Here is a 22,160-nt window from a genome sequence, read left to right on the forward strand (position 1 = left end):
CTTTCTCCCTCTTGTGCTTGAGGCCCCAGAGCTGGAGGCAGTGCTGCAGCTGGGGCTGAGCAGAGCAGAGGGGCAGAATCCCTCTCCCTGTGCTGCTGCTCCCCCTGCACACAGCACACCCTGCTCCCAAGCCATCCTGCTGCTGCACAGCTCCATCAACCTCCTGCTGGGGTCCCCAGGGCTGGGCACAGCCCTGCAGGTGAGGTCTCAGCAGAGCAGAGGAGCAAAGCTCCAGCACAGCAGAGCTCAGCTCAGCTCTGCCTGAGGCTGTCAGCAGCCTGAAGCATTTCTCTGAGCAGCCCTGGCTGGGCCATGCAGAAAGCTGATCTTGAATCCATTCATGCTGCAGTGAACCCCACGAGAAGAGGAGCCCCAAACCATCACCAAAGCACCCCCTGGGCTCTGCCACACTCAGCCTCCCCTGCCAGAGCCCCAAACATCACCAAAGAACCCCCTGGGCTCTGCCACACTCAGCCTCCCCTGCCAGAGAGCTGCTGGCCAGCTCCTGCCCTGAGCTGCACCTCTGCTCCCCAAGAAAGGAGCCTGCAGGGACATGAGCCTGCAGTGTCTGAACAGGAGCCTGCAGTGTGCCCAGGGGGCCAAGAAGGCCAAGTGCATCCTGGCCTGCAGCAGGCAGAGTGTGGCCAGCAGGAGCAGGGAGCTCATCCTGCCCCTGGACACTGCATTGCTGAGGCCACACCTGGAGTCCTGTGTCCAGCTCTGGGCTCCTCAGGTCAGGAAGGAGGTTGAGCTGCTGGAAGGTGTCCAGAGAAGGGCAACAAAGCTGGGGAGGGGTCTGGGGCACAGCCCTGGGAGGAGAGGCTGAGGGAGCTGGGGTTGCTTAGCCTGCAGAAGAGGAGGCTCAGGGGAGACCTTCTTGCTCTCTGCAACTCCCTGCAGGGAGGTTGGAGCCAGGTGGGGGTTGGGCTCTTCTCCCAGGCACCCAGCAGCAGAACAAGAGGACACAGTCTCAGGCTGTGCCAGGGGAGGTTCAAGCTGGAGGTTAGGAGGAAGTTCTCCACAGAGAGAGTGATTGCCCATTGGGATGTGCTGCCTGGGGAGGTGGTGGAGTCCCCATCCCTGGAGGTGTTCAGGAGGAGACTTGATAGGGTGCTTGGTGCCATGGGTTAGCTGTTTGGGTGGTGTTGGATTGGTTGATAGGTTGGACACCATGATCTTGAAGGTCTCTTCCAGCCTGGTTTGGTTTATTCTAAATAAAGGTTTATTCTAACTAAAGACAGCTGCTGCAGCTCCTGCCAGGGGCACAGCTGAAAATAGCCTGCAGGCTCACCCCCAGCACACAGCCTGGGCACCCAGCCTGGGCACCGGCCCCTGCCAGGGCCACAGCATCGGCCCCAGGGCAAACGGCGAGCAGGGAGAGCTGGGGAGCAGGGGCTGGGGGCTGCCAGGGCCCTCACACACTGGGGGGGGCTGGGGGCTGCTGTCTGCCAGGCCCTCACACAGCTGGGGGCTGCCAGGGGCTGGGTTTCTCTCCCTGGGGCTCAGCTTTTCAGGCCAGGATGCCTGGGGATTGGGGGTGCTAATTGACAGCTGCCTGAACAGGAGCCAGCAGTGTGCCCAGGGGGCCAGCAGGGCCAAGGGCATCCTGGCCTTCAGCAGGAAGAGTGTGGCCAGCAGGAGCAGGGAAGTCCTTGTGCCCCTGGACTCTGCATTGGTTAGGCCACACCTGGAGTCCTGTGTCCAGTTCTGGGCCCCTCAGGTCAGGAAGGAGATTGAGAGACTTGAAGGTGTCCAGAGAAGGGCAACAAAGCTGGGGAGGGGTCTGGGGCACAGCCCTGGGAGGAGAGGCTGAGGGAGCTGGGGTTGCTTAGCCTGCAGAAGAGGAGGCTCAGGGGAGACCTTCTTGCTCTCTGCAACTACCTGCAGGGAGGTTGGAGCCAGGTGGGGGTTGGGCTCTTCTCCCAGGCAGCCAGCACCAGAACAAGAGGACACAGTCTCAAGCTGTGCCAGAGGAGGTTTAGGCTGGAGGGGAGGAGAAAGTTCTTCATCAAGAGAGTTGTTGGCCCTTGGGATGTGCTGTCCAGGGAGGTGGTGGAGTCCCCATCCCTGGAGGTGTTCCAGAGGGGATTGGATGTGGCACTTGGAGCCATGGTTTGGTCATGAGGTCTGTGGTGACAGCTTGGACTCGATGATCCTTGAGGTCTCTTCCAACCTTGGTGACTCTGTGAGTCTGTGATCTTTATCCCCAGCACTGAGGGCAGCCCTCAGGCTGCTCTGCTCCCAGCTCCCAGCCCCAGCTGCCTCAGCTGTGCTCACAGGGAGATGTTCCTCTGCCTGCAGCAGCTCTGGGGCTCTGGGCTGGACTCTCTCAAGCAGTTCCCTGAGCTCCTTCTTGACCTGAGGGGCCCAGAACTGGCCACAATATTCCAGCTGTGGCCTCAGCAGGGCAGGGCAGAGCAGTGGGGGAGGAGAGCCTCTCTCAACCTACTCACCACACCCCTTCAAATGCACCCCAGGATGCCCTTGGCCTGCTTGGCCACCAGGGCACATTGCTGGCCCAGGGGCATCCTTCTGGCCAGCAGCACCCCCAGGTCCCTTTCCCCTGTGCTGCTCCAAGCCCCTGCCATGGGCAGGGACCCCTCCCACCAGCCCAGGCTGCTCAGGGCCTCATTCAGCCTGGTCCTGAACACCTCCAGGGCAGAGGCAGCCACAGCCTCCCTGGGCAGCCTGTGCCAGGGTCTCACCACCCTTGTACCAAAGAACTTCTTCCTCAGCTCCAGTCTAACCCTGCTCTGCCTCAGCTTCAACCCATTCCCCCTTGGCCTCTCCTTGGGAGAAGTCCCTCTCCTGCCTTCCTGCAGGCTCCCTTCAGGCACTCTGAGCTCCTCCTTACTTATCCAAGAGTGCTGATCAGGACCAGCAGGTAGCATCAGGGACTTGTCCCCATCCCCAGCGCAGGCTGAAGGATTTGATCTGCAGAAAGCTTCCAGCATTCATTAATCACAAGTTAACACCTTGGCTTCCCCAGAGGAGAGGTCCACGTGGGGCCAGAGCTGCTGCAGAGGGGAGAACTTCTCCACAGGCAGCACCAAGGGCCCAGGGCCATCACTTGAGTGCAGCCTCAGCAGGTTTGCTGCTGGCACCAAGCTGTGTGGTGCAGCAGACAGCTGGAGGGAAGGGATCCATCCAGAGGGACCTGGACAGGCTGGAGGGAAGGGATCCATCCAGAGGGACCTGGACAGGCTGGAGGGAAGGGATCCATCCAGAGGGACCTGGGCAGGCTGGAGGGAAGGGATCCATCCAGAGGGACCTGGGCAGGCTGCAGAGCTGGGCACAAGCCAACCTCAGGAGGTTCAACAAGACCAAGGGCAGGGTCCTGCAGCTGGGGGGAGGCAACCCCAGGCACAAATCCAGGCTGGGCAGGGACTGGCTGGAAAGTAGCCCTGAGGAGAGAGCCTTGGGGGTGCTGGGGGAGGAGAAGCTCACCAGGAGCTCTCAGTCTGCACTTGCAGCCCAGAAAGCCAAGCAGAGCCTGGGCTGCAGCAGCAGAAGTGTGGCCAGCAGGGCAAGGGAGGTGATTCTCCCCCTCTGCTCAGCTCTGGGGAGACCCCACCTGGAGTCCTGCCTCCAGCTCTGCAGCCCCTATGGCAAGAGGGATGTGGAGGTGCTGGAAGGTGTCCAGAGCAGGGCCAGGAGGATGAGCAGAGGGCTGGAGCTGCTCTGCTGTGAGGACAGACTGAAGGAGTTGGGGCTGTTCAGGCTGGAGAAGAGAAGGCTCTGAGGTGACCTCATTGTGGCCTTCCAGGATCTGCAGGGGGCTGCAGGAAGGCTGGGGAGGGACTGCTCAGGATCTCAGGCAGTGCTAGGACTAGGGGGAATGGAATGAAGCTGGAGGTGGGGAGATTGAGGCTGGAGGGGAGGAGGAAGTTCTTCCCCTTGAGAGTGGTGAAGGCCTGGGATGGGTTGTGCAGGGAGGTGGTTGGGGCCCTGTCCCTGGAGGTGTTTAAGGCCAGGCTGGCTGAGGCTGTGGCCAGGCTGATCTAGTGTGGGGTGTCCCTGCCCATGGCAGGGGGGTTGGGGCTGGCTGATCCTTGTGGTCCCTTCCAACCCTGACTGATGCTGTGATACTTCAAGCTGGTGCCATAAAGGAAGCTGCAGCTCAGTGTTTCTGGGGAGCAGCAGAGCTTGGCTCACCTCATGGCTGGGCAGGATAAACAGAGGCTGAGGAAGGAAGCCATGGAGATGCACATTTCCCATGCTGGACACACACCTCCTGACTGAAGCAGGCTGAGCTTCCTCCCAGCAGCCAGCAGCTGAGTGCAGGCTGTGGCTGAACCAGCCAGGCAGGAAGGTGTCCCTCAGCAAAGCAGAGGCAGGCTCCCTGCAGGCACTGCCAGGAGCAGCAGCTCCAAGCCTCCAACCCCTTCCAGTCCAGGCTCAGTTTGTTTAGTCTAGACTCAATGCTGCCCACTTAGGAGCTGGTTTTGAAGTGCAGAGGCAAGGGACAGCCAGCCTAAGCACGGCAGAGGGACAGAGCATGCAGGCAGGAGAGGGGCTGAGCAGGCCACAGGCCAGGGAGGGAAGGCACCGGGGCTGGCAGAGCAGTGCTGCAGGTTGGAGCTCTGCCTGGGAAGCTCCTGGGGCACTGCAGGCTGCTTGCAGCCTTCCTGCAGCACTGCATTCCCAGCTGAAGAGTGAAAGGCCCAGGAGCTCCTCACCCCAGCCTGGTGACAAACCCTATTCCTGACAGAGGCAGGTGCCAGGCTGAGAGGCAGTGCTGAACCCAGGGCAGGCAGCTGCCTGCTGCCATTTCCACAGGCAGCAGCAGAGCTGCAGGGCTCTGCAGAGCCCAGGGGCAAAGCTATGGCTCTCCCCAGATAACCTTCTCCTCCCAGAGAGCCTTCTCTTCCCAGCACTAAGGTATTTTTAGGCAGCACAGCCAGCCACTCCTCAAGAGGTGCAGGCTGCTGTGTGACAGCACCAGCACAGAGCAGGAGGTGAGCAGCTGAAGCACCTCCAGGGGCAGCTGGCTGCCCCAGCCATGTGTGCCTGCAGTGCCTGGGTGCTTCCCTCCAGCCCTCCCATGCCCCTGGGCTGCACCTCACACTTCAGGCCCACTTCAGCTTTTGCTGTTTATAGGTCAAGCAACTCCTCCTAGCAGCTGCTGCTGTGTGCACCCTGTGTGGGCAACCACTGCCCAGGGGCCTCAGGGCTCCTCTCAGACCACCTCAGCTCCCTCAGCCACTGCTGCAGTCCCAACCCTTTGCTCTCCAGCAGGGACATCCCAGCTACAAAACACACCAACCCACCCAGGAAGCCTCTCTCCCTCCCCTCTGAATCACAGAATGGTTGGAAGGGACCTTCCAGAGCATCCAGCTCCAGCCCCCTGCCATGCCCAGGGACCCCTCCCACCAGCACAGCCTGCTCAGGGCCTCATCCAGCCTGGTCCTGAACACCTCCAGGCAGGGCACAGCCACAGCCTCCCTGGGCAACCTGTGCCAGGCTCTCCCCAGCCTCACTCTAGAGAATTTCTTCCTAATGTCAAATCTAGCTCTGCCCTGCTTCAGTTCCAAATCACTGTCCCTCAGCCTGTCCCTCCCAGCCCTCGGCCCAAGTCCCTCCCCAGCTCTCCTGGAGCCCTTCAGCTACTGGAAGGTTGCTCTGAGGTCTCCCTGGAGCCTTCTCCCTCACTGTGCAGAGCTTCCTCCTGATGTCCAACCTAAACCTCCCCTGCTCCACTTTCAATCCATTCTCCCTCATCCTGGCACTCCCAACCCTTGTCCAGAGTCCCTCCCCAGCTCTCCTGGAGGCTGCTCTGAGCTCTCCCTGCAGCCTTCTCTCCTCCAGGCTGCACAGCCCCAGCTCTCCCAGCCTGGCCCCATAGGGGAGGTTCTGCAGCCTCTGCTCATCTCTGTGGCCCCCTCTGAACCAGCTCCAGGCCCATGCCCTCCCTGTGATGGGGCTCTCAGTCCCATGCTTTTTGTTCCAGTGCTGGCACCTGGCTGAGCCTTCCAGCAGCCTACAGACTGTGGCTGGGGAAGAGGCTGCAATGTGTTTCCTCTGGCCATGCTCCTCTGTCCCAAACTTCCCTGCTAGGACTGCACACAACCTTTGGAAGTGAGGAAAGGGCCACAGCAGCTGAGCAGCAGCCCAGAGCTGAGCAGCCTCAGGCTGGCACAGATGCTGCTTTGTGAGGCTCTGAGAAGCACCCAGACACACCTGCAGTGTGGCCTGAAGCAGGAGAAACTTCACCTGGGACTGCCAAGGAGGCAACCAACCCAGAGCCACTGCACAAAGCAGCTCCTGAGCTGCCACAAGTGTCCAGCCCCTCAAAACCCCTCAGGAAGGACCACCAAGAGAATGTGTCCAGAGAAGGGCTGGGGAGGGTCTGGGGCACAGCCCTGGGAGGAGAGGCTGAGGGAGCTGGGGTTGCTTAGCCTGCAGAAGAGGAGGCTCAGGGGAGACCTTCTTGCTCTCTGCAACTCCCTGCAGGGAGGTTGGAGCCAGGTGGGGGTTGGGCTCTTCTCCCAGGCACCCAGCAGCAGAACAAGAGGACACAATCTCAAGCTGTGCCAGGGGAGGTTCAGGCTGGAGGTGAGGAGAAAGTTCTTCCCAGAGAGAGTTGTTGGCCCTTGGGATGTGCTGCCCGGGGAGGTGGTGGAGTCCCCATCCCTGGAGAGGTTTAGGAAGAGCCTGGCTGAGGCCCTTGGTGCCATGGTTGAGTTGATCATAGTTTCATTCAGGGTTGGAAGGGACCACAAGGATCAGCCAGCCCCAACCCCCCTGCCATGGGCAGGGACACCCCACACTAGATCAGCCTGGCCACAGCCTCAGCCAGCCTGGCCTTAAACACCTCCAGGGACAGGGCCCCAACCACCTCCCTGCACAACCCATCCCAGGCCTTCACCACTCTCATGGGGAAGAACTTCCTCCTCCCCTCCAGCCTCAATCTCCCCACCTCCAGCTTCATTCCATTCCCCCTAGTCCTAGCACTGCCTGAGATCCTGAGCAGTCCCTCCCCAGCCTTCCTGCAGCCCCCTGCAGATCCTGGAAGGCCACAATGAGGTCACCTCAGAGCCTTCTCTTCTCCAGACTGAACAGCCCCAACTCCTTCAGTCTGTCCTCACAGCAGAGCAGCTCCAGCCCTCTGCTCATCCTCCTGGCCCTGCTCTGGACACCTTCCAGCACCTCCACATCCCTCTTGCCATAGGGGCTCCAGACCTGGAGGCAGGACTCCAGGTGGGGTCTCCCCAGAGCTGAGCAGAGGGGGAGAATCACCTCCCTTGCCCTGCTGGCCACACATCTCCTGCTGCAGCCCAGGCTCTGCTTGGCTTTCTGGGCTGCAAGTGCACACTGAGAGCTCCTGCTGAGCTTCTTGTCCACCAAATGATGGTGCTGGGTGAGAGGTTGGACTGGATGAGCTCTGAGGTCTTTTCCAACCTGGTTGATGCTGTATTTAAGAGCGTGGTAAACAACATAAACTCAGAAGTTCTCTCAGGAGCAACTCAGCTGTCCATGGAAGAGGCAACAAGGGAACAGAGTGCAACCCAAAGGGCAGAGAGGGGACAAACCACCCTGGCTGCTGCTACCATTTGCCAGCCAGAGCAGCACTGCCTCTTTGCTGCTCTGGGAGATGCCTTCCCAGCTGGCACCAGCTGAATCTTTTGCCCTCCCCCTTCAGACTCAACTTTCATTGCAGTTTGCCCTCCAGCTCCTCCTGGCCCTCAGCAGGGAAGGAGAGCACTTCACACCCACTGCCCACCACCAGCAAAGGTGGAAGCAGCTCAGCTGCAGCCCAGAGTTTCACAGCAGCTCTCTGCAGCACTTCTGAAGGTTCTCTCCCTTTCAGCTGAAGCCTCCCTCCCCACTCTGCATCAGCCACAGAACCACTGCCCCAGCTGCAGAGGTGGAGAGGAGGCTCCAGGGGGACCTCAAAGCTGCCTTCCAAGAGCTGAAGGGATCCTGCAGGAAGGCTGCAGAGGGACTGCTCCTGAGAGTGCCCAGAAGCAGCACAAGGGAGAAGGGTTTGAAGCTGAGGGAGAGCAGGGTCTGGATCTTAGGAAGAAGTTCTTCAGGATGGGGATGAGCAGACACTGGGACAGGCTGCCCAGGGAGGCTGGGGGATGTCTCCTGCCTGCACAAAGGCCAGGCTGGGAGATATCTTGAGCAGCCAAGTGCAGCTGAGAGGCAGCCCATGGCAGGGAGGCAGGAGGGGAGGATCTCTGAGGCCCATTCCAACCCAAACCATTGCAGGTTCATCCAGTGAATGAACTACATCACTGGAAACATGGAACGTGAAACATGGACAAGCAGAGTCCCTCAGGGGTCAGTCCTGGGCCCAGGCTTGTTCAACATCCCTGTGGGTGCCATGGACAGTGGCACTGAGTGCAGCCTCAGCAGGTTTGCTGATGGCACCAAGCTGTGTGGTGCAGCAGACAGCTGGAGGGAAGGGATCCATCCAGAGGGACCTGGACAGGCTGGAGGGAAGGGATCCATCCAGAGGGACCTGGGCAGGCTGGAGGGAAGGGATCCATCCAGAGGGAGCTGGGCAGGCTGCAGAGCTGGGCACAAGCCAGCCTCAGGAGGTTCACCAAGACCAAGGGCAGGGTCCTGCAGCTGGGTGGAGGCAATCCCAGGCACAAATCCAGGCTGGGCTGGGACTGGCTGGAAAGCAGCCCTGAGGAGAGAGCCTTGGGGGTGCTGGGGGAGGAGAAGCTCACCAGGAGCTCTCAGTCTGCACTTGCAGCCCACAAAGCCAAGCAGAGCCTGGGCTGCAGCAGCAGAAGTGTGGCCAGCAGGGCAAGGGAGGTGATTCTCCCCCTCTGCTCAGCTCTGGGGAGACCCCACCTGGAGTCCTGCCTCCAGCTCTGGAGCCCCTATGGGAAGAGGGATGTGGAGGTGCTGGAAGGTGTCCAGAGCAGGGCCAGGAGGATGAGCAGAGGGCTGGAGCTGCTCTGCTGTGAGGACAGACTGAAGGAGTTGGGGCTGTTCAGTCTGGAGAAGAGAAGGCTCTGAGGTGACCTCATTGTGGCCTTCCAGGATCTGCAGGGGGCTGCAGGAAGGCTGGGGAGGGACTGCTCAGGATCTCAGGTAGTGCTAGGACTAGGGGGAATGGAATGAAGCTGGGGGTGGGGAGATTGAGGCTGGAGGGGAGGAGGAAGTTCTTCCCCATGAGAGTGGTGAAGGCCTGGGATGGGTTGTGCAGGGAGGTGGTTGGGGCCCTGTCCCTGGAGGTGTTTAAGGCCAGGCTGGCTGAGGCTGTGGCCAGGCTGATCTAGTGTGGGGTGTCCCTGCCCATGGCAGGGGGGTTGGGGCTGGCTAATCCTTGTGCTCCCTTCCAACCCTGACTGATTCTATGACACTAACTGACTTTGCAGCACCCAGCTAGAGACACACAAAGAGCTGCAGCCACTGTGGGGCAGGTTTGTGCTGCACCTGAGGTCTCCCAAGAGGATGCTGACACAGGCAGGAGGCTCACAAACCACCTGCCACTGCCAGAGCTGTGCCCCAGTGCAGCCTGGCAGCTGGAAGCAGCAGGGAGAGCTCCTGGCCCAGCAGCCAGGGCACAGTGGCTCTGAGTCACACTGGCCCAGATCCTACCCCGAGTGTCATTTTACCTTGCTGAATGCCTGGCAGGGCTTTGGGGCCATTGCCCTTCAGCCAAACTAACCCAATTTGTGAGGCTGGGGCTTAGGCCCTGCAGGAGCAGATGCAGGCTCTGACCAGCTAAGTCAATTGACTTTGTTAACCCTTCCACTCCCCACCCAAAAGGGCCTGTGCAGGGCAAGCCTCACTGAACAGCTGCTCTGTAACCCACAACATGCACTTGAGCCAACCTTGCCTTGCACAGAGCAAGCTCCCTGCAGCACAGAGACCTCCTTCCTCCCCACAGGGCTGCCTGGCTCCCCAGGTGCCACAGAGCAGCAGAGGGTGGCTGCCACCTGCCCTGCCTCCTGCAGTGGCATTTCTCCAGCCCTGAGAGAAGCTGTTCAAGAGCCCCCAGGTGGGCTGCACCCATTTCACGTGGCAGCCAGCACCCTGGGGACCCTCAGCCCCTCAGCTGACCCTTGACCATACACAGCCTTGCTCCCCAAGCCCTGGGAGAGCACACTGTGGGCAGACCTCAGGAGGACCTCTCCAGCTGTGAGGAAGGTTTTCAGCACCCACAACCCCCCCAGCAAAGCAGTGTCCCTCCAGGCTGGGGGTGTGAGAACACCCCAGGGGTGTCTGAGACATGGGGATGGCTGCAGAGGAGCCAGCCTGTGCCCAGGTGGCCAAGAAGGCCACCAGCAGCCTGGCCTGGATCAAAAGCAGGGTGCCCAGCAGGAGCAGGGCAGTGATGGTGTCCCTGCACTGGGGAGACCACAGCCTGAGTGCTGGATTCAGCTCTGGCCACCACAGTGCAGGAAAGACACTGGGGGGCTGAAGTGTGGCCCAAGAAGAGCAATGAGGCTGCTGAGGGCTTTGAGGGCACTGCACAAGGAGGGGCTGAGGGAGCTGGGGGTTGCTCAGTCTGGAGGAGACCGAGGGGAGACCTCATTGCTCTCTGCAGCTCCCTGAGAGGAGGCTGGAGGGAGGCTGGGGTTGGCCTCTCCTCCCAGGTAACCAGAGACAGGAGGAGAGGAAATGGATTTCAGTTGGGCCAGGGGAGGCTGAGGGTGGAGAGGAGGAGGAAGAGTGGTCAGGGACTGGCAGAGGCTGCCCAGGGGGGTGGTGGAGTCCCCATGGCTGCAGGGGTTCAGGAAATGTGTGGCCATGGCACTTGAAGATGCAGCTTAGTGCTCATGGGAGCTGGGGATGGGAAAGGTCTTCCCCAGCCCTAATGATGCTATGCAGATGAGGAAATGTTGACAGATCAACAGGACCCTGGAGCAGAGCTGCTGTACAATCCCCAGCAGGGTCACCTGCCCTCCCTGAAACCTCTGCAGCAGCACTTGGTGCCACTGCCCTGCTTGTACAGCCACCACCTGCTGACTGCTCCCTCAGCTGAAAGCTCTTCCCTGTGTCAAGCCCTAAGTGTGACTGCTCTGTGGCAGCCTTCCCCTGCAGCCTGCCTGGCCATGGAGAGCTGATCACACAGTGAAGAGTGACCTCCCAGCCACACTCATGGAATGGCTCAGCTTGGAAGGGACCTCAGAGATAGAATAGACCAGACCAGGTTGGAAGAGACCTTCAAGATCATGGAGTCCAACCTATCATCCAACACCACCTAACCAACTAACCCATGGCACCAAGCACCCTATCAAGTCTCCTCCTGAACACCTCCAGGGATGGGGACTCCACCACCTCCCCAGGCAGCACATCCCAATGGGCAATCACTCTCTCTGTGGAGAACTTCCTCCTCACCTCCAGCCTGAACCTCCCCTGGCACAGCTTGAGACTGTGTCCTCTTGTTCTGCTGCTGGCTGCCTGGGAGAAGAGCCCAACCCCCACCTGGCTCCAACCTCCCTGCAGGGAGTTGCAGAGAGCAAGAAGGTCTCCCCTGAGCCTCCTCTTCTGCAGGCTAAGCAACCCCAGCTCCCTCAGCCTCTCCTCCCAGGGCTGTGCCCCAGACCCCTCCCCAGCTTTGTTGCCCTTCTCTGGACACCTTCCAGCAGCTCAACCTCCTTCCTGACCTGAGGAGCCCAGAACTGGACACAGGACTCCAGGTGTGGCCTCAGCAGTGCTGAGCACAGGGCAGGATGAGCTCCCTGCTCCTGCTGGCCACACTCTTCCTGCTGCAGGCCAGGATGCCCTTGGCCCTGCTGGCTGCCTGGGCACACTGCAACAACACTGCTCCAACCCCCTGCCATGAGCAGGGACACCTCTCAACTACACTTGGCTGCTCCAGGCCTCATCCAGCCTGGCCCTGAACACCCCCAGGCAGGAGGCAGCCACAGCCTCCCTGGGCAGAGTCTCCCCAGCCTTACACTGAAGAGCTTCTTCCTCAGCTCCACTCTGACCCTGCTCTGCCTCAGCTTCAAGCCACTGCCCCTTGGCCCGTGGCCATACACCCTCATGAAACACCCCCTGGGCAGGCACCCAGTGTCTGAGGGGTCAGCCTGCCCCATTTGGGCCAAGCATCACATTACCTCCATCAGCAAGAGGCCTGGATGCTTCTGAAGGGCTCACTGGCAATCCTGGCTGGGAAGCCCTCATGCAGCCATCCCAACCCTTCCACACACCTCACACCCAGCCCTCCTGCCTGCCAGAACACTCTCAGCAGCCAGTGCCTCTCACTGGTGCCCACACCATGCCTTATCCACCTGCCAGGGAGGGCACACACACCCTGCTGGGGATGCCCTCAGCAGCGTAACCATTGGCTGCTGCCCCCCAAAAAGCCCCAAAGCCAAAAGGCTGAGCTGTTACAGAGTTCTCTCTCCACCAGCTGAAGCCTCCTGCCAGCCCACAGCCCCTGAGCTCCTCTGCTCTTTGCCTCACAACTTATTTTTGGCACTGCAGAGCAAGATGAACAACTATCACTGCCCCTTGCTCTCTGCCAGCCAGCTGTGCCCCAAGCCCTCCAGCAGCCCCACTGCTTCCCTTCAGCAATGCCAGCCCAGCAGAGTGAGCCTCCCCCACCCCCAGCCCTGCCCTCCTGGTGCTCTTCAAGCTTCATCCTTCACCCACACCTTATCTCCAGATGTTACTCCTGGACTGGGCTGCTGTTCCCCAGCCCCATCACTGCATGCTGTAACCTGGGAGAGCTTCAGCTAAGGAAGCTTTCTGCCCGGGGCTGGCCCGGATTCAAATCAGATTCGTTTCACTGACCAGATGCAACAACCTGGGACGCCCTGGGAAGTTCTGAGCCGGTCTGGGACAGCAACAGGCTTCCCAAAGGCTGAAGGGCAGCGGCTCACAAGCTCCTCACCCCGCTGCTGCTTCCCAGGGCAGCAAAAAGCTGCAGCCCCAGCCCCAGGCTGCTGCACAGCCAAAGCTTCGCCGCTCCAGAGACAGCTCCGGGCACCTCCCGCACCCCCTGCGGTCTCCAAGACGTCGTGTCCGCCTTTCCCAACGCGTTTGGGAGCAACCTTAACAGAATCCCCGCGGCTTATCTGAAGCAGGGGCACTGCCAAAGAGCGGCTCGGGGAGTTTCAAGGCAACCCTGAACACAAACACAGCAGCCGAGGAGACACTTCTGACCTTGCAAAAAACCAACCCAACCCAACCCCCCCACCCCGGGGAAATGTTTACGGTCCCGCTGCTAGCTCCACAGCCTCCCCGCAGGCACAGATCGCCCCCCGAGCCCGAGGGGCCGCTCCGCCAGGACCCCCCCTGCTTTGATTTGCCAAGGGAGCGCCCCAAGACCCCGGTGCGAAGCGGCCACCCCGAGCGGCCGGGCCGGGAGGCGCCGGCAGCTCCCCGCACGCCGGCTCCCCGCACCACGCCGGCTGTCCCCCGCACGCCGCCTGCCCCCCGCACCACGCCGGCTCCTGCCCGCACCCCGGCTCCCCGCACCCCGGCTCCCCGCACGCCGCCGGCTCCTGCCCGCACGCCGGCTGTCCGCACCCCGGCTCCCCGCACGCCGCCCGCCGCCGGCTCCCCACACCCCGGCTCCCCGCCCGCCGCCGGCTCCCCGCACCCCGCCCGCCGGCTCCCCGCACCCCGGCTCCCCGCACCCCGCACACCGGCTCCCCGCACGCCGCACGCCGCCGGCTCCCCGCACCACGCCGGCTGCCCCCCGCACCACGCCGGCTCCCCGCACCCCGCACGCCGGCTGCCCGCCGCAGACAGCGGAGCGCGGCGGGAGCAGCGCGGATCAAAGCCTCCCGCCGCCGCTTTGTTTATAAACAAGCCGCCGCCGGTGCCGCAGGTACCGCTCCGCCCTGCCCCTCCACCGGCACCGGGGAACCCGCGGAAACCCGCGTCCGTGTGTCCCCATCCTCCCCCCGCGCCGGGAGGCGGCGAACCACCGCCCGGGGCCGCCCGGGGCCCCTCCTCGGCCGCCGGAGCCTGGCGGGGGGCGCGGGGGAAGCCTGGCGAGCAGGGGCGGCGGGGCCGCTCTCCCCCCCCCCCCCCCCCCCCCCCCCTCCTCCCCTTCCTCCTCCTCCTCCCCAGCCCGGGCCCAGCTGCCGGTACCTGGTGCAGGGCTGTCAGCCCGTCCACGTTGGTGGTGTTGATGCGGGCGCCGCGGCCCAGCAGCCGCTTCACCTCCTCGGTGTCCCCGCTGGAGCAGGCGGCCAGGAAGACGGCGCCCTCCTCGAAGCGGACGCGGGACCCCCCGGCGCCACGATGCCGGCCCCGGCCGCCCCCCGCCGCCACCGGCTCCTGCTCCGTCAGGGAGCCCTTCCAGCGCCGGAGCTGCTCGGCCCGCCGCAGCCGCGCCGACTCGGCCCGCTTCCCGCCCAGGTGCTCCGGCTCCGACATCGCCGCCGCCGCACTGAGGCGCAGGGAGCGCGCCGCGCCTCAGCCGGGAGCGGGGCGCAGCGCCCCCGCCGCCATCTTCGCTACGCCGCCGCCGCGCCCGCGCCGCCCGCGCCCCGCGGCATCCCGGGACTTGTAGTTCCCGCGGGAGGCGCCGCACCTGCGGGCGGGGCGAGCCTGGCGCCGCCGCGCCGCGCGCACCTGGGGCGGCAGCGGCCGGACTACAGCTCCCGGCAGCCCCTGCGCGGGGGTCTGCCCGGCCTGGCCCCGGGGGGGTGCGGGGCAGGCACCGCCCGGCCGTGCCCGCAGGAAGGGCCAGGGAAGGCAGGGCCCGCCCGCGGCGCTGCTGTGGGCATAGGGGACAGTGGGGAGAGATGAGGGTAGTGAGACCCCGGCCCCACTGCTCTGCTCTGCTCAGACCTCCCCTGCAGGGCTGGGGCAGCTCTGGAGCCCTCAGCACAGACAGGGAGCTGGGGGAGCAGGGCCAGAGGAGGCCACAGCAGTGCTGGCAAATCCAGGCTGGGGATGAAGGGCTGGGGAGCAGGACTTGGGGGTGCTGGGGGTGCAGAGCTGGCCAGGAGCTGGCACTGAGCACTGCCAGCCCAGCCCCAGCCTGCCCTGGGCTGAGCCCCAGCAGGGTGGGCAGCAGGGGCAGGGAGGGGATTCTGCCCTCTGCTCTGCTCTGCTCAGACCTCCCCTGCAGGGCTGGGGCAGCTCTGGAGCCCTCAGCACAGACAGGGAGCTGGGGGAGCAGGGCCAGAGGAGGCCACAGCAGTGCTGGCAGGGCTGGAAGCCCTCTGCTGGGAGCCCAGGCTGGGAGGGTTAGGGTTGTGCAGCCTGGAGAGGAGAAGGCTCCAGGGAGAGCTCCTGGTGGCCTTGAAGGGCTTCAAGGAGCCTATAAGAAAAATAGGCAGGGACTTCATGGATGGGCCTGTTGTGAGAAGAAAGGCAGTGATGGTTTAACCCAAAAGAGGCAGCTTGAGAGTGGAGAGAAGGAGAAATGTTTGGTGCTGAGGCTGGGGAGAGCCTGTGCCAGGCTGCCCAGAGAGCTGGGAGCTGCCCCATGCCTGGCACCAGTGCAGCTCAGGTTGTGTGGGGCTGTGAGCAACCTGCTGTGGTTGGGGCTGTCCCTGGGGGCTGCAGGGGAGGTTGGAACTAGAGGGCTTTAAAGGTTTCACCCCACACAAAGCAGTCTGTGGTTCAATGGCTCTGTGATGTTCTCCAACTCCCTTGCCATCTGTGACAGCTCTGGAGCTGGAAGTGCCTGGCAGCAGTTGAACAGCTTCTTCACCTCACTACAAGAAGGACATGGAGGTGCTGCAGTGTGTCTAAAGAAGGACACAGAGCCAGAGAGGAGTCAGAAGATGAAATCCTATGAGGAGCAGCTGAGGGAGCTGGGGTTGTCCTGCCTGGAGAGGAGGAGGCTGAGGGGAGACCTCATTGCTCTCTGTAACTCCCTGCAAAGAGGCTGGATCCAGGTGGGGGTTGGTCTCTTCTCCTAAGGAGTAAGCAATAGGACGAGAGGAAATAGCCTCAAATTGCACCAGGAGAGGCTTAGCTTGGACATGAGGAAGAATTTCTCCCCCAGAGGAGTTGTCAATGCCTGGCCCAGGCTGCCCAGGGCAGTGGGGGAGTCCCCATCTCCGGAGGGGTTTCAAAGCTGTGGACATGTGGTGCTGAGTGGTGACCTGGCACTGCTGGGTTAAGGGTTGGACTCCATGCTCTTAAAGGTCTTTTCCACCCAAACTGGTGCTGTAATTCTATCACTCCACGAAGCAGCTGACACAGAAAAGAGCTCAGCCTGCCGCAGGAGCCGGGCCAGGTCTGTCAGCTCCAGCTGCCCCTGGCTGCCCGCACCGTTGCCAGGCAGGCAGCCAGGAGGATGCTGAGCTCCCACAGAAACGGTTTCCCGGTTTTCCTGTCGCCAAACCCACAGCCTGGCCACGCCTTGGCGAAGCCGAGTGGCACTCAGGTGGCACCGGCTCAGGGAGCTGCGAGGCGAGGAGCGGAGAGGTCTGACCAGGACACGGCGGCAGCCTTGCTGTAGCCACCAGGCGCAGCAGGTCGCCCGGCCTGCCGCGCAGAGCCGTGCCCGTGGGCCAGCAGGCTGCTCCCTCACAGCTCGACCTGCCCGAGCCGAGCCGAGCCGAGCCGAGCCAAGCCAACCGAGCCAAGCCAACCAAGCCGAACCAAGCCAAGCCGTGACCGCTTCGGCGCCGGCGCTCGGCAGGGCTCCGTTGCGCCTTCTCCGAGCCCCCTCTCGTGGCTGCACTGCGCTGCCTGCGCGGCTCTGCTCCTCTGAGCCAGAGGATCCCTCCCTGGCAGCCAGCGGAGCGCCCTCCCTACCCCCAGCGGGGTGGCCGCCCCTTCTGCAGCTTATTTTGTGCTATCTGCCAAACAAAGGACCGGCCTCAGATTGTTGGTTACAGGAAGCGCAGCAGGGCAGGGACAGCAAGCTGTGTGGTGCAGCAGGCAGCTGGAGGGAAGGGATCCATCCAGAGGGACCTGGGCAGGCTGGAGGGAAGGGATCCATCCAGAGGGACCTGGGCAGGCTGCAGAGCTGGGCACAAGCCAACCTCAGGAGGTTCAACAAGACCAAGGGCAGGGTCCTGCAGCTGGGTGGAGGCAATCCCAGGCACAAATCCAGGCTGGAAAGCAGCCCTGAGGAGAGAGCCTTGGGGGTGCTGGGGGAGGAGAAGCTCACCAGGAGCTCTCAGTCTGCACTTGCAGCCCACAAAGCCAAGCAGAGCCTGGGCTGCAGCAGGAGAAGTGTGGCCAGCAGGGCAAGGGAGGTGATTCTCCCCCTCTGCTCAGCTCTGGGGAGACCCCACCTGGAGTCCTGCCTCCAGCTCTGCAGCCCCTATGGCAAGAGGGATGTGGAGGGGCTGGAAGGTGTCCAGAGCAGGGCCAGGAGGATGAGCAGAGGGCTGGAGCTGCTCTGCTGTGAGGACAGACTGAAGGAGTTGGGGCTGTGCAGTCTGGAGAAGAGAAGGCTCTGAGATGACCTCATTGTGGCCTTCCAGGATCTGCAGGGGGCTCCAGGAAGGCTGGGGAGGGACTGCTCAGGATCTCAGGCAGTGCTAGGACTAGGGGGAATGGAATGAAGCTGGAGGTGGGGAGATTGAGGCTGGAGGGGAGGAGGAAGTTCTTCCCCATGAGAGTGGTGAAGGCCTGGACTGGGTTGTGCAGGGAGGTGGTTGGGGCCCTGTCCCTGGAGGTGTTTAAGGCCAGGCTGGCTGAGGCTGTGGCCAGGCTGATCTAGTGTGGGGTGTCCCTGCCCATGGCAGGGGGGTTGGGGCTGGCTGATCCTTGGGGTCCCTTCCAACCCTGACTGATTCTGTGACACTATGATACTATGAATGCCCTGGAGCAGCTGCTGTGGGCTCCTTACCCCTGAGGAAAACCCAGCAGCTCTCAGCAGAGTCCCAGGGACAGGCCAGGACGGCAGCAGCTCAGCCGGGAGCCCCAGCAGGCAGGTTGTTCCAAACAGCCCTCGTTCACAGCTGGGGCCTCAGTAAGGGCTATTAAATATCCATTCACAGGGATCCCAGAGCACACTGCAGTAACTGCCTCAGGTCACACAGCTGGAGGTAGGAATTGGTATGGAAATGGTTCAGAGAATCAGGGAATGGTAGGGGTTGGAAGGGACCTCTGGGGAGCATCCAATGGAGAGAATGGAAGGGACCTCTGGAGAGCATCCAATGGAGGGGTTGGAAGGGACCTCGGGAGAGCATCCAATGGAGAGAATGGAAGGGACCTCTGGAGAGCATCCAATGGAGGGGTTGGAAGGGACCTCTGGAGAGCATCCAATGGAGAGAATGGAAGGGACCTCTAGAGAGCATCCAATGGAGGGGTTGGAAGGGACCTCTGGAGAGCATCCAATGGAGAGAATGGAAGGGACCTCTGGAGAGCATCCAATGGAGGGGTTGGAAGGGACCTCTGGAGAGCATCCAATGGAGAGAATGGAAGGGACCTCTAGAGAGCATCCAATGGAGGGGTTGGAAGGGACCTCTGGAGAGCATCCAATGGAGAGAATGGAAGGGACCTCTGGAGAGCATCCAATGGAGGGGTTGGAAGGGACCTCTGGAGAGCATCCAATGGAGAGAATGGAAGGGACCTCTGGAGAGCATCCAATGGAGGGGTTGGAAGGGACCTCTGGAGAGCATCCAATGGAGAGAATGGAAGGGACCTCTGGAGAGCATCCAATGGAGGGGTTGGAAGGGACCTCTGGAGAGCATCCAATGGAGAGAATGGAAGGGACCTCTGGAGAGCATCCAATGGAGGGGTTGGAAGGGACCTCTGGAGAGCATCCAATGGAGAGAATGGAAGGGACCTCTGGAGAGCATCCAATGGAGGGGTTGGAAGGGACCTCTGGAGAGCATCCAATGGAGAGAATGGAAGGGACCTCTGGAGAGCATCCAATGGAGGGGTTGGAAGGGACCTCTGGAGAGCATCCAATGGAGGGGTTGGAAGGGACCTCGGGAGAGAATCCAATGGAGGGGTTGGAAGGGTCCTCTAGAGAGCATCCAATGGAGGGCATGGAAGGGACCTCTAGAGAGCATCCAATGGAGAGAATGGAAGGGACCTCTAGAGAGCATCCAATGGAGGGATTGGAAGGGACCTCTGGAGAGCATCCAATGGAGGGGTTGGAAGGGACCTCTGGAGAGCATCCAATGGAGGGGTTGGAAGGGTCCTCTAGAGAGCATCCAATGGAGGGGTTGGAAGGGTCCTCTAGAGAGCATCCAATGGAGGGGTTGGAAGGGACCTCTGGAGAGCATCCAATGGAGGGGTTGGAAGGGACCTCGGGAGAGAATCCAATGGAGGGGTTGGAAGGGACCTCTAGAGAGCATCCAATGGAGGGCATGGAAGGGACCTCTAGAGAGCATCCAATGGAGGGGTTGAAAGGGACCTCGGGAGAGAATCCAATGGAGGGGTTGGAAGGGACCTCTAGAGAGCATCCAATGGAGGGCATGGAAGGGACCTCTAGAGAGCATCCAATGGAGGGGTTGGAAGGGACCTCTAGAGAGCATCCAATGGAGGGCATGGAAGGGACCTCTAGAGAGCATCCAATGGAGGGGTTGGAAGGGACCTCTAGAGAGCATCCAATGGAGGGGTTGGAAAGGACCTCTGGAGAGCATCCAATGGAGGGGTTGGAAGGGACCTCTGGAGAGCATCCAATGGAGGGGTTGGAAGGACCTCTAGAGAGCATCCAATGGAGGGGTTGGAGGGGACCTCTGGAGAGCATCCAATGGAGGGGTTGGAAGGACCTCTAGAGAGCATCCAATGGAGGGGTTGGAGGGGACCTCTGGAGAGCATCCAATGGAGGGGTTGGAAGGACCTCTAGAGAGCATCCAATGGAGGGGTTGGAAGGGACCTCTAGAGAGCATCCAATGGAGGGGTTGGAAAGGACCTCTGGAGAGCATCCAATGGAGGGGTTGGAAGGGACCTCTGGAGAGCATCCAATGGAGGTGTTGGAAGGGACCTCTGGAGAGCATCCAATGGAGGTGTTGGAAGGGACCTCTGGGGAGCATCCAATGGAGGGGTTGGAAGGGACCATTAGAGAGCATCCAATGGCGGGGTTGGAAATGACCTTTAGAGAGCATCCAATGGAGGGGTTGGAAGGGACCTCTGGAGAGCATCCAATGGAGGTGTTGGAAGGGACCTCTAGAGGGCATCCAATGGAGGGGTTGGAAGGGACCTCTGGGGAGCATCCAATGGAGGGGTTGGAAGGGACCTCTGGAGAGCATCCAATGGAGGGGTTGGAAGGGACCTCTGGAGAGCATCCAGTCCAAGCCCACTGCTACTGCAGGTTCACCTGGATCAGGTTGCACAGGCAGAGGTCCAGGCAGGTTTTGGAAGTCTCCAGAGAAGGAGACTCTCCACAACCTCTCTGGGCAGCCTGCTCCAGGGCTCCATGACCCTCAAAGTAAAGAAGTTTCTCCTTAAGCTCAAGTGAAACCTTCTGTGTTCCAGGTTGTGCCCATTCTAGAAGGGCAACAAGGATGAAGGCTTCACACAGCTTCACACAGCCAGGATGCTGCCTGCTGAGCCCAGGAATTCTCAAATCCTTTGGGTTGGAAGGGACCTTTAGAGTGCAGCTGTCAGTTTGTCACTGCCTGGTCACCATTAAACCCTGAACCTCAGCACCACATCCACACAGCTTTGAAAGCCCTGCAGGGATGGAGACTGCACTGCTGCCCTGGGCAGCCTGAGCCAGGCCTTGTCAGCAGCTTTGGGGAAGAAATTGTTCCTTGTGTCCAACTTCAGCCTCCCCTGGGGCAACCTGAGACTGTTTCCTCTTCTGTCACTTGTTCCATGGAAGAAGAGGCCAAGCCCTCCTGGCTCTATCCTCCTTTCAGGGAGTCACAGAGATTCTGAAGGCCTCCCCTAAGCCTCCTTTTCTCAGTCACAGCACACAAGACTTGGGTTTAAAAGCAAGAGGACAAATGAGCAGCAGTACATCAACTCAAGAGTCACAGGGCAGAACTGACTGCTCTTGGCTGAGAGGCCTTTGGCTGTGGGGTGCTGGAGGCTGAGGTCAGCTGGCAGCCAGGCACCAGTGGTGTGCCCCAGGGAGCAGTGCTGGGCCCTGTGCTCTTTAACATCTTCACTGATGATCTGGAGGAGGGGATGGAGTCAGTCAGCAGCAAATGTGCAGCTGACAGCAAGCTGGGAGCAGAGGTTGGTCAGTGAGAGGACAGAAGGGCTCTGCAGAGGGACCTTGCCAGGCTGCACAGCTGGGCAGAATCCAACAGGATGGCATTCAACAAGTCCCAGTGCCAGGGGCTGCACTTTGGCCACAGCAACCCCAGGCAGAGCTCCAGGCTGGGGGCAGAGTAGCTGCCAAAGAGAGAGGGAGCTGGGGGTGCTGATTGACAGCTGCCTGAACAGGAGGCAGCAGTGTGCCCAGGGGGCCAAGAAGGCCAAGGGCAGCAGGAAGAGTGTGGCCAGCAGGAGCAGGGAAGTCCTTGTGCCCCTGGACTCTGCATTGGTTAGGCCACACCTGGAGTCCTGTGTCCAGTTCTGGGCCCCTCAGGTTAGGAAAAAGATTGAGAGACTTGAAGGTGTCCAGAGAAGGGCAACAGAGCTGGGGAGGGGTCTGGGGCACAGCCCTGGGAGGAGAGGCTGAGGGAGCTGGGGTTGCTTAGCCTGCAGAAGAGGAGGCTCAGGGGAGACCTTCTTGCTCTCTGCAACTCCCTGCAGGGAGGTTGGAGCCAGGTGGGGGTTGGGCTCTTCTCCCAGGCAGCCAGCACCAGAACAAGAGGACACAGTCTCAGGCTGTGCCAGGGGAGGTTCAGGCTGGAGGGGTGGAGAAAGTTCTTCCCAGAGAGAGTTGTTGTCCCTTGGGATGTGCTGCCTGGGGAGGTGGTGGAGTCCCCATCCCTGGAGGTGTTCCAGAGGGGATTGGATGTGGCACTTGGTGCCATGGTCTGGTCATGAAGTCTGTGGTGACAGGTTGGACTCGATGATCTCTGAGGTCTCTTCCAACCTTGCTGACACTGTGATGCTGTGACACTGTCCCAGAGAGGTGGGAACTGCCCCATTCCTGGAACCACCCCAGCTCAGGTTGTCTGGGGCTCTGAGCAACCTGCTCTAGTTGCAGCTGCCCCTGCTGACTGCAGGGGGTTGGTTACCCAGTGCCAGGCCGAGCAGGCGCAGGCCCCGTGCTGGCAGTAAAGCCGGAGCAGGTAGAATCCCCAGGCAGATGTGGGAGCTGGAGGAGCTGCGGTCCCGCCGCTGGCCGCTAGGTGGCGCAGGGCCCACGGCAGCGCTCAGCCCCCAGCCCCGCTGCGGAGCGGCAGGGAGCGCACAGCAAAGCCAGCGCCGTGCTGCGGGCCCCTAAAGGGACCTGTCTG

At 61.5% G+C, this 22,160-nt stretch overlaps 1 protein-coding gene across 9 annotated transcripts in view; it reads right to left on the bottom strand.

The window, feature by feature from the left end:
* PPP1R12B (protein phosphatase 1 regulatory subunit 12B) overlaps nt 1–14,381 on the bottom strand; it is a 206,482-nt gene extending 192,101 nt beyond the window's left edge. For all 9 annotated transcript variants that reach the window (XR_010990646.1, XM_068164658.1, XM_068164656.1 and 6 more), the window contains exon 1: nt 14,020–14,381. Coding sequence is in view for 8 of the 9 variants with exons in the window: in XM_068164658.1 (XP_068020759.1) it covers nt 14,020–14,307 (288 nt within the window). In the remaining variant the exon portion in view is untranslated. The remainder of the gene's footprint in view (nt 1–14,019) is intronic.
* Nucleotides 14,382–22,160: the final 7,779 nt, after the last annotated feature.

This window comes from Melanerpes formicivorus, unplaced genomic scaffold (assembly GCF_026170545.1).
Source record: "Melanerpes formicivorus ecotype bairdi unplaced genomic scaffold, bMelFor1.0.p_v2 SCAF_82, whole genome shotgun sequence".
In the NCBI taxonomy this organism is placed as follows: Eukaryota; Metazoa; Chordata; class Aves; order Piciformes; family Picidae; genus Melanerpes; species Melanerpes formicivorus.